Source organism: Culex pipiens, chromosome 2, assembly GCF_016801865.2.
Source record: "Culex pipiens pallens isolate TS chromosome 2, TS_CPP_V2, whole genome shotgun sequence".
Classification (NCBI taxonomy): Eukaryota; Metazoa; Arthropoda; class Insecta; order Diptera; family Culicidae; genus Culex; species Culex pipiens.
The window spans coordinates 4580344-4591949 of record NC_068938.1 but is presented as its reverse complement, the minus strand read 5'-3'; the positions used below and the strand labels follow the sequence as shown (position 1 = coordinate 4591949).

The 11606-nt window shown below is 40.8% G+C and overlaps 1 protein-coding gene across 1 annotated transcript; it reads left to right on the top strand.

Moving 5' to 3' along the window:
- Positions 1-5068: 5068 nt before the first annotated feature.
- LOC120412480 (DNA excision repair protein ERCC-5-like) lies at positions 5069-11433 on the top strand. The gene is made up of 3 exons (XM_039572971.2): positions 5069-5281; positions 5345-8053; positions 10177-11433. The coding sequence occupies exons 1-3, from the start codon at positions 5194-5196 to the stop codon at positions 11166-11168; spliced, it is 3789 nt and encodes a 1262-aa protein (XP_039428905.1). The 5' UTR covers positions 5069-5193; the 3' UTR covers positions 11169-11433.
- The last annotated feature ends 173 nt before the right edge of the window (positions 11434-11606 follow it).

Below are 11606 nucleotides of genomic sequence, written 5' to 3'. Positions count from 1 at the left end.
TTGGTTGTGGCAAATATTTTTCAAAGTATATGTTGTAAATAATTGGGTCCTAAAATAGAGATTGCTTATCTCTTTATTACACACATCCAATAGGCTTATTTTTCTGGGCACGATGAAAACTTTTATACTTACAAAAAGATTCGAATTTGTTTTAAAATTTATATCGAAAAAAAATATTGCGACCTTCTAGTGTTAAATTAAAATATTTCAATTTATTTTAAGACAAACTAGAATAATGTGGAAAATACTTTTTCTTAAATATTTGTCGTTCTACTTAATTACCAAAAAATCAAACTGCTAAGTGGTCATTTGAACTGCTTCAATTTAGCCTAAAATTACTTTAATACCAACTTCTGTCCAAATTGCTTCCATCGATTGTTCTGTTGACTTCCTACGGCTAAATTTGCCAACCGAGTAACCTTATGAGAACCATCAAAAAGACGTTATTTCAGTCTCATTTTAAACAATAATTAGTAATTGTGTACCTCTAGCCTTCATATCCATACATTTTTTTTCTGCGTTCTTTTTGACAAAGAGTCCAGGAAATAAAGAAACAACTTAACCCAAAAGACGTGTGTGTGTGTGTTTGTGTACAAAAGGAAGCAACCAACTTAAAAAAAAACTTTCCCACAACCTCAAAATAATGCCAGCAAATCTCAATTCCATTCTTCCTCCACCTCCGAAAACAAAAACAAAAAACCTACAAAAAAGATGTCTCGCGCGAAAACCTGAGCCAAATAACACATAAAACGAAATCCATCAGCAGCCGGCGATGGGAGAACGGCGAGCCTCAAATTCCGGAGTCAGTCAGTCACGTCAGTTCCCGGGAAGGGGGGACGACGGCGATGGTCAAGGAGAAACCCCACCACATGATTCCGGACCGCGGCAGGTTGTGGGTGGTGGGGTGGACTATGTTGTTAAAATTGTATTGTTTAAAAAAAATCACAAACCATGCAGACTATTTCTAATAAGAAAACGTTTCAAAAAACTATATTAACCCGGTCAACCGAAAATTTGGTTTTGAACTTTATGTTTTTTATCATGTTCAGGAGGGCTGTAATTTTTCTGTAGTCTAACCTAAAAATACTGGAAAAGACTATTTTCAAAACAAAGGAATTATTTTTAAAAGTCACACAAAAAAACCATAAAATTATTATTTTTTGCAAAAAAAAAGGTCCAAAATACCTAGGTTGGCAAATTGATTTTCATTAATTTCTAGATTAAAGCTAAGAGGAAAAATTGAAATGTATAAGTTTATAAAATGGGTGAATTTGAATTTTTGAACATCCCTACCTTTAGCAACTCTCCAACTTCACGGCTTCGGCGTTTCTTCACACGCAAACTTTCCAGTTAGAACGCCCGCGTCTTGAAGAAGGGGAAAAAAGGAGCCAAAAGCCAAGCCAAGCCAGAATTCGTGAAGCGTGAAAGAAAACATAAATACATATGAAAATAAATTAGTTCTTCCCTTTTTCATTAAAGAGCACCCACCACCACATTTCGTGACCCTTTTCTTCACCTTTAAATGCCTCGCCAGAGAGAGAAAGAGGCCCTTTAAACTTCTTTGCTTTGTGTCCGGCACAGAGGTTCAACCAGCCGAGGAATTCTCCCGCGAGGAACTCCATTCTTGGACCGATTGTTATCTTTGCCTCGCACAAAATTGCGCCACACATTTTCGGATGACGACCTCCAACCTCTGCTGCCGGAGAGGAAACCTGTCCGAGGGAATCAATTTCTTGGGACTTCTTTGGCAGCATAAAAAAGAGGGGGAAGTGAAGTAGCTTTGATTGTTCTGCTCCTTCAGGTGTGGAGAATTTATCAGGCTGAGAAAATCTGGAATCCCTCCACCACCCAGGTTGGTTGTCTGGTCTTTTTTGGGGGACACCCTGAAGATATCACCGCACCGTCGCAAGAAAAACCACCTTCTTCGAGGGTGAGAAAATCAGTGCGGCGGAAAGATGGAATCAACTGGGCGGCCAGATGGATCTGGAAGAGTAGTGATAGTTTTTTTATTTATTTTGTGTGGGAATAGATGTTTTTGGGTTTTATTTTATGTTCATAATAAGATTTTACTGACAGATTTTTTTTCAAGAAAATAGTAAAAAAAATAGAAATATTGAAATAACAAGCCATGGTTTCAACATTTGCATGGAAAAGTGTTTTGAAATGCATTTTACACTAGTTCAGTTGTTTTGCAATCATTAGTTTTCAAAAAATGTAAGATTTGACGAAAACAAAAATTTTAGCGAAAAAAAAAACATTTTGCGATACTAAACATCGACAATTTTCAAAAATTCAATAGATTTTTCAATCAACCCAAACATGCTAAAAATGATTCTAAACGCGGGGGAATGAATTTTAAATTGATTTCAATTTCCATTGAAATTTTGAAGTTTTTTGAAAAAAGATTTTTTTTTTCTCTGATTTTTCGGGCCAACTTTGACTTTGGAGACAAAAACTTTAAATAAAATTTGTACCAGCCTAAAGTAGATCAAAGCACGTCGAAACTAGGGACCTACATAGGGAAATGAAATGTTGTAAGAGAAATTCTAAACACCCAAAGTCATTCAAATTTAAGGTTGAAAAACTTGTAGTATTTTTTTGGTGCTGGCACGTTTCTTGTACCGAACTAGCACATACTTAACAAAAACTATCATTTTAATAAAAACAACAGTTTTAAAATGTTTGTAAATGTTATTAATCTCATTTTTCTGCCCAAAATTATTTTAAATTAATTCTGACCTTGTTCTTGCATGTTCTTGTTGCTCGATTGGAACCCCGATTTGACAGTTCGATTGGAACCCTGAGAGTATTACTGGAGTTTTTTTTAAAGTCCAATAAACAAAATTTCCAGTTTTTGCTTTTTGGTCGTTTTTAAAATCGCCTTGTGTAAGGGTATTAAAAAACACTTAAAAAGCAAAAAACTAAAAATTTGGTTTATTGGACCTTTAAAAAAAACTCCAGTTTACTGTTGTTTCAGGTTTTTTTAAATGAAATGCTAAAATTCTCACATTTTTTTACATGGTATCAAACGCAGCGACATTTTATATGCATTTTACTGGTTCAGAGTTTTTTAAATTTACATTTTCTCAAAAAAACTCGAAATTTCGACAAAAAAATCGATATTTCATAATTTACATAGAAATCAAATGTATTTCAAATTCTAGAATCTTTCAAAAGGACTTAAAACTGTTATGGACATTTTTAAATATATGTGTTTTCTGATTTTTAAGTTTCGAAATTATTTTTAATTTTAACGTAAAAAATCGATTCAAGAGCTTCCCAAATATAACGAGTAAAAAAATTAGAGCTAGCCTAAAAGTTTTTCATGAAATGTAAGCTTCAACAAGCTGTATCTCAGCAACCAGCAGTCCAATCTCAGAATTTCGAAAATGTTTGTTGCATGAGTTCAGTACGCCCACTGGAACAAGTTTCTGAATTGTAAAAAATACAATATTATTAAACCTAAGTGCACAGCGTAAATTCAATCAATGTTCTGTTCTAATTTGATATCATTTTAATAAAATTTTAATAACTTTTGTCAGAGCAGTTCTTCAGGTACTTGCATCTTTGCTGTCATTAAATTTAAATTTATTTTATTTTTACTAGATGAAACATTTGATTTCTAATTCCAATTTATTCCATTTTGCATTTGCATAACTGTCCATAGTTAGTCGATAGTTTGATTCAAAATATCTTCAAATAAATTTTGGAGCTGCTCACATAAATGAAACATTTAAAAAATATTTAAAAAAAAGTTTCTTGAGTAGACATTTTGATCAATTAGTAGGTTTCTCGAACAAAGAGGTGAGTTATAATCAAGACTATTCAGGAAAAAAAAAAACTCAGAATTATAAAATCAGACAGGCAAAACAAAAATAATTAACCTGATTTATTTATATTCCATAAATAGTTATAACCGTTTGCCGATAGTTTTTTTCAACAAAAACTGTAATTTATCTGAAATCGAAGAAAAACATTTCTTTTGGAAGGCGTACGAATAAATATAGGTACCGTACTTTTCAATACGTGTTTTAGATAAATATTTTGAATTGTACATAATTGAGTGCTTATTAGGCTGCTCAGAAAAAAATTACCCCTGCTCCACAAGCGGAAAACGGTTTTTGAGTTATTTTAAGCATCTGTGCAAATTTTTAGCGAAATTGGTTGAGATTAACCCATTGATACTACAGGCAAAAGTTAGAGAAAAAAATGTTTTTCATACAAAATTGACTTTTTAAAATCGATAATAACTTTTCAGGATCAAGTTTTACAACTTTGGTATGTACTACAAGGTTGTAAAGCATTAAATTTTCAATAAGAATCTCACTTTTGGGAATATTTGGATGGAAGTAGCGCAGCGTGCAGACCAAACCGTAAGAAAGTTGGATTTTCCAAACATTTTTTCGATTTTTCCCATACAAACTTCACCTTTGAGTATCAATGGGTAAATGTTGACCGATTTTGCTCATATTTGGCTCAGCGTCCTTAAATTGCCCACGGAACAAAATTCAGCTTGTGGCGCGAGGTTTTGAGAAAAAGTCCCATATTCTGGGCACCCTAGTGCTTATACGCGTAAAAAGATATCGAGGATTCTTTTGTATTACCGTGAATTGATTTTTAAACATTACCCAATCGAAATTTTGTTGCTGGGAAAATACTTGGAACTAAGCTTTGGGTTCGTTCAAAAATTACGTCCATGAATAGGGGGAGGGGGGGGGGGGGGCGGGGGTCTGAGGTTTGTGACAGCCCATGTTAAAGGTATAGGAAAAGTGCGTGACAGGGGGGAGGGGGGGGGGGGTCACATCACAAAAATACTTTGGTTTATTGAACCTTTAAAAAAAACTTCAGAATATAATATAAGTTTCCACATTTTTTAATAAAAAAAAGTTTGAATTTATAATGAAGGAAAATTCTTATAAAATTTATTAATAAACATCAAACTAATAAACTTCTTTTTTCTATTTGAACCAGCCTATCATGCTCATCGCTCACTTCCTTTGGTGAGCAAATTTTCCAGCGTCGCGACGCTGTTTCTCAAGACTCACTAGCTTGATTTGTTGTTGTTTATTCATCGCCGCAACGCAACCTGTCAAACAGGAAATTTCGCGGAGTGCGCGCGGTTTCATTTTGTGAAATTCGTGAAAAAGCAGTGAAAGTGCGTGCATTTCAGCGTGTCTCAGTGCGCGTTCCACGATGGGAGTGACCGGCCTGTGGAAGCTGGTGGAACAATCCGGCAAACCGGTTCCACTGGAGACTCTCGAGAACAAGGTGCTTGCCGTTGGTGAGTGAGCGATTTTGAATCTTTGTGCTGGAGTTAGTTCTGAATGGGGTCTTCTGGTTTTAGATATCTCGATATGGCTCCACCAGGTGACGAAGGGTTTCCAGGACTCGAAGGGCAGTGCCCTGCCGAACGCACACGTCCTCGGTCTGTTCCACCGCCTCTGCAAGCTGATGTATTATAGGATTAGGCCGGTTTTCGTGTTTGACGGTGGCGTTCCGGCCTTGAAGAGACAAACCATTGCCAAGCGTAACCAGAGCAAGAGCAAATTCCACAACGAGGCGGATCGGCTGCAGCAACTTCTGCTGGAGACATTGGCCAAGGAAAAGGTAGTTCAGCAGGCTCTTGGATCGGCGACCAGTTTGCTGGTGTCTCCGTCGAAGAAGCCGGGAAATAGCAGCAAGGAGCAGGGTGAGCCGGATGAGATGTTTAAACTGCCACCGCTGAAGGAGGATTCTCCGTTTAAGAATGCGGACAGTTCGGCGACAGATTTGGACGAAAGTAACAGCTCGTGGGACGAGAAGGGGTCGAAGAACTTTTATCACTTGAATTTGAACGCGATTGACGTTACCAGCGTGCACTTTAAGAACCTTCCGGCGGATGTGAGGCACGACATTCTGTCGGATATCAAAGAGACGAGGAAGCAATCGTCGTGGGGGAGGCTGCACGAGCTTCCCGTTGAGAGCAATAACTTTTCGACGTTCCAGATGAAGAGGCTGCTGAAGCGCCGGACGGTCCAGGTTGAACTGGAGGAGGCGGAGAAGGAGATGGGAGGGAAGTGCTTGTCTTTGGCGGAGTTGGAAGCGTTGCTTTCGGAGGAGGGTGTTGACACTTCCTCGGATAAAGCGGCCCAGAAGATCGCTTCGGATGAAAATACCCGGTTCCTGTTGGTGAGGGATGTCCAGAAGGCGATCGAGAAAGCGAAGCAACGGGAAGAAGAGGAAAAGAATGCGCCGAAGCCTCCGAAGCTGCCGAAAGTTGAGATTAAAAAGTCTGACGATCGGGAAGTCGAGGACGATAAGGAGATGGACGCGGAGCTGCAGATGGCCATCCAAATGTCGTTGATGCAGGACGTGGATCCAAACGTGGTGATTGAGCTGGAATCGGAGGAGGTTCGCATGTCCCGGCAACAGAAGGAAGCTTTGGGCGGAGCAGCGATGAGTTTGGCCCGCGGCTACATGCTCGAGTACGGCGGGATGTCCAACGACGACGTCCGGGAGCTGCTCCATCAGACGCAGGACGTGGACCCGGGGGAGGTCGAGCAGTCTTTTACGCAGATGTTCGAGCACAACAATGCTTCGATTTTGAAGGGGCCGCTCGATCCCGTGGAGGAAGTGGAGGAGGTCCAGGAAGTTTCTTCGGACACGGATTCGGATTTTGTGGATGTTCCGGAGGACGACTTGGGCGACAGTCCGCCGGGAGTGTTGCTTCCGTTGAACCCGAGCAATCACCAGAAGCCGCACTTTGGCGCTGTCGTGGATTTCACACTGAACGATCTGCCGGGGAAGGCCGGAAGTGAGAGCAAACTGGTTGAAATCTTCATCGAGCCGAGCAAGATTGGCTTGAAAGATGAAGACGACATCTTTGCGGATGTTTTTGAGGTGAAAGAGGAGGAAAAGGCCGTGAAGGTCGATGAAAAGCCCGTAGAAACGAAACTTCCCACAATCCAAATTAAAAAGGTCGACGACATAAACGCCAAATTGAAGGAAGAGTTGGAAAGGTTAAAGGCAGCTCCTCCGGTAATCGATCTGGACGATATTTTTAGTCAACCGTTGATTCCAAAGGTCGATTCCAAGCCGGCCCAACCGGAAGCAGTTCACGACCAGGTCAAACAACAGCTGGAACAGCTCAAAAGTCAAACACCTCAAATCAACCTGGACGACATCAAGCTGGACAGTTCCCTCGTCGACGAACCGGTGGCCATTTCCGACGCCGAAGACAGCGACGCCACGGTTGGCTACTCGCCGATCAAAGCGGTCCAAAAGGCGCTGGAAGCCACCGGAGAAACGACCTACAAAATCATTCAATCTGACGAGGCAAAACCCCAGGAAGTCGTCCCTCTTCTAGGAACCCCAAAAAAGGGCACCCTCGAGCACCTGGTGGTGTCACGAACTCCCGGTAGCGACTCCAAGAAATCTGAACCCGAAGAGGACATCCCAAAAGTTCCTCAACCCTTCTTCGTCAACAAAACTCCAACCTCTTCTTCAAAGAAGAAGTCCGCCGAAGATCAACCAACTCCCACCAAAGCAATCAAAGTTTCGAAAGAGCTCTTCCCAACCCAAGATCCGGAACCGCTCCCCTCAACCAGCAGCGCACCCCCTCCCTCCGCCGACCAACTAATCTCGGAAATGGCCGGCGACCTCAAACAGCAAGCCACCCCGCTCGAGCTGAAAAAGATGTCCCTCAACCTGGCCCAGCAAGAGCGCGAACTCGAGAAGGAAAAGAACCGCCAGGCGCGCCTCGGAATGTCCATCACCGAGCAGATGCAGCAGGACTGCATGGACCTGCTGAAGCTGTTTGGCGTCCCGTTCATAGTGGCACCGATGGAGGCGGAAGCGCAGTGTGCGTTCCTGAACCAGATCGAGCTGACCGACGGGACCATTACGGACGATAGCGATATTTGGCTGTTTGGCGGGAAGACGGTGTACAAGAACTTTTTCAACCAGCAGAAGCTGGTGATGGAGTTCACGATTGAGGGGATTGAGCGGGCGTTTCAGATGGATCGGAAGAAGTTGATACAGCTGGCGCTGCTGGTGGGGAGTGATTATACGACGGGTGAGTTATTAATATTATTTATTTCTTTTTTGATAAATTGCTGATCCAGCCTTCAAAACATAAAAATCGAAAAATCATATAGAAATGGCATGTATTTTTATTTCAGTGTATTTTTTCAGCAATCCCGTCCAATTTCCTACGAGTTTCTCTTGGACCATGTCCCTGATCACGAATCCGAGGTCCGTTTTTCGATATTTCGTGACGCAAGGGCGGTACGACCCCTTCCATTTTTGAACATGCGAAAAAATAGGTGTTTTTCAATAACTTGCAGCCTCAAACGGTGATGAGATAGAAATTTGGTTTCAAAGAGACTTTTATGTAAAATTAGACGCCCGATTTAATGGTGTACTCAGAATTCCGAAAAAACGTATTTTTCATCGCAAAAAACACTAAAAAAGTTTTAAAAACTCTCCCATTTTCCGTTACTTGACTGTAAACAAATTTGGAACTATCATTTTAAGGGAAATTTAATGTGTTTTTCAAATCTACATTGACCCAGAAGGGTATTTTTTTTATTTAGAACAAAATTTTTCATTTTAAAATTTCGTGTTTTTTTAACTTTGCAGGGTTATTTTTTAGAGTGTAATAATGCTCTACAAAGTTGTAGAGTAGACAATTACAATAATTTTGATATGTATACATACGGGGTTTGCTTATAAACATCACGAGTTATAGCGATTTTACCAAAAAAAGTTTTGGAAAAACCCTTCTGGGTCAATGTAGATTCGAAAAGTACATCAAATTTCCCTTAAAATGGCATGGTCCAAAAATGTTTACAGTCAAGTAACGGAAAATGGGAGAATTTTTAAAACTTTTTTAGTGTTTTTTCGAAGAAAAACACGTTTTTTCGGAATTCTGAGTACGCCATTAAATCGGGCGTCTAATCTATCTATATATATAAAAAAATTCGACGGTTTTGTTCGAACGTCGGATCGAGATGCTTTTTGTTGCGTTGGGTTCGTATAAGTTCAAGGAAGGGTCTTACGCCAAAAAGTGACAACTTTGGCCACTCTGGAACCGATTCCGAAAAATCTGCAGATTGTATGGGAAAAGATACGTAAAATCAAATTTTGATCACAGGAGGCTAAAAAAGCAAAAAGGTTAACAACGTCAACAAACGAGAAAAAGGCAGAACGAAGTTTGTCGGGTAAGGCTTGTTTTATATAAAAGTCCTTTTGACACCAAATTTCTATCTCATCACCGTTTCAGGCTGCAAATTATTGAAAGTTTCACCTTAGGGCAAAGTTTCACGCAAATCGAAGAGGGGTCGGGGCAACTTTTCCCGATTTCGTGTGAGTTGGTAGAGAATTACCGATAAGCAATTATATTTTTTGAAAACTAATCTGATTCAAGTTACTATTAAAATGTCAAAAATAATTTTAAAGTTATTTTTTTCATACATATTTTTTCCAACATTGAAGTTTTTTTCAATTAAAATTTAAATTTTTGGCAATAATATTTTTGAAGGATTTTTTTTTAGTAAGATCTCAAAATTTATGTAATTTTTGCGAGTGTTTTTTCTCCAATAAAAGTGTTACCTTACTCACTGATAAATAATTATTTACTAGGCTTCCTGGATCCACCTACACGTAGACCTTTCCAAAGAGCCCAAAATATGGAAGAATAGAATCCATATTAGCTCTGAGTATCTATCTCGCTACAAAAAAAAAAAAAGAACAAAGGGCGGATATTGCTATTTGAGATAAATTTACTACAGTCCAGACCCGATTTTCCGAAAGCCTCAGTAAAATTTCACTTCGGAAAATCGAATCAGGAATTTTGTTTTTTCGTTGTTATTTTGTTTTATTGTCGAACTCCTAATTTAGATTAAAACTACCCTAAAAAGAATTACAATTTTTGGATCCATGGTGGCGGTCCAAATGGCTATGATTAAATATTTTATTGAGAAAATGCAAATGGTAATTTAATAGGTAGTCAACTATAAAAAAATGACTAAAATGGGGTCGAAGAACTATTTTTTTTTTTATAAAAGTAAGAAAACAAAATATAATACGAAATATTATCGTGATTCGATTTTTGATGTCCGTGCCATACAAACCTTCTTCTGATTAAAAAAAAAACGAATAAATGAGGAAATAAATTATAATAAATTGTATTTTCAGGCATTTCCGGCATCGGTGCCGTCACCGCTCTCGAAGTTCTCGCCTCATTCCCCCCAACCCCGGAAAAGGACGGCGAAACCACGGAGATGATGTCCCTCCTGTCCGGCCTGCGCAAATTCCGCGACTGGTGGAACCACGGCCGGAACAACTCCGTCGGAACACGAATCACGCTCAAATCCAAGCTGAAGAACATCGAGTTCACCGAGGGCTTCCCGAGTTCGGCGATCGTCGAGGCGTATCTGTACCCGACGGTTGACGGGAACAAGGACGCCTTTTCGTGGGGTTATCCGGACGCGGAGAGTTTGCGGGATTTTGCGAAGCAAAAGTTTGGCTGGCCGCAGACGAAGACGGACGATATTTTGCTGCCGGTGCTGAAGCGATTGGATGAGCGGAAGTCGCAGTCTTCGATCAAGAACTACTTCAAGGTGCAGAGCGCGGTGGCGCACAATCAGGTGAAAGTTAGCAAGCGGGTGCAACAGGCGGTGGATGTGATGGCCGGGAAGGAGGTTGTCGAGCAGGTGAAGAGTCCTAAAAAGAAGGTGGTGAGGAAGAGGAAGCCTAAGGCGGAGGAGCCGAAGGAAGGGGAGGTCATTTGCCTGTCAGAACCGGACAGCGATGAAGACTTTGTGGCGGCGCCGAAGAAGGCTACAGCAGCAAAAGCACCAGCGGCGAGAAAGCCGAGAGCAACGAGGGCAAAAGCCAAGGCAGATAAGACGGCACCGGATGTTCCTGCGTTGCCAGATAAGCCGACGTCGTCGTTGGCCAACATTTCCGGTATCATCTCCAAGATAAACGACCAATCGGCGGATAAACTCGGTGACCAGGCCGCGGCCAAAGAAGCCCGCAAGAAGGCAGTTCAGAACAAGATCCCGGACTTTAATCCGGCCATTCCGCAGCGAGTCAAAGACCAGGAGGAGATGGCCAACCGGAAGCAGAAGGCAGCCGAGCTGTTTAAGAAGACTCACGCCAAGGGCAAAAAGACGCACAAGTAGTTGATAGTCCGTTCTGTTGTTAAGTTATTCTTGTGTGTTTCAATAAATTTAAATGTGCTCTCGCGAAAAAGCCTCCACCTTCAATTTGCGTTCATAATCGCTTCCCTCGTTGCGCGCGGCTCAAACTCGCACTAATTGCTCACATCCTCCCGGTCCTGCCAACTCTCGTGGGGGGAAAAATTGAATGGAGGTTGGTTTACCTTTGCGACTTTAAAAAGACGAAGTCTACAGCTGATTGGAATAAATGACCCGTGTTTACGTCACACTTTGTGTGGTCCATTCATTTTCGGGATGTGGTCAATTTTGTGGCAATCTAAAATTCAAATCTCAGCCTCTCTTTTTTTTTGCTCGTTTGTCGTGGTTCTAGGTTCGCTCTCAGTTGGAAGTGGGAAGTTGTCAATTTCTGGATTTGTGGCGCTTAAAGGAAGCTTTTATCAA

Coding starts and splice junctions, on each gene's coding strand:
- LOC120412480 (XM_039572971.2), top strand. CDS start 5,194: ATGGGAGTGACCGGCCTGTGGAAGCTGGTGGAACAATCCGGCAAACCG. Junction 5,282..5,344: donor GAACAAGGTGCTTGCCGTTG/GTGAGTGAGCGA, acceptor TTCTGGTTTTAG/ATATCTCGATATGGCTCCAC. Junction 8,054..10,176: donor GGGGAGTGATTATACGACGG/GTGAGTTATTAA, acceptor TTGTATTTTCAG/GCATTTCCGGCATCGGTGCC.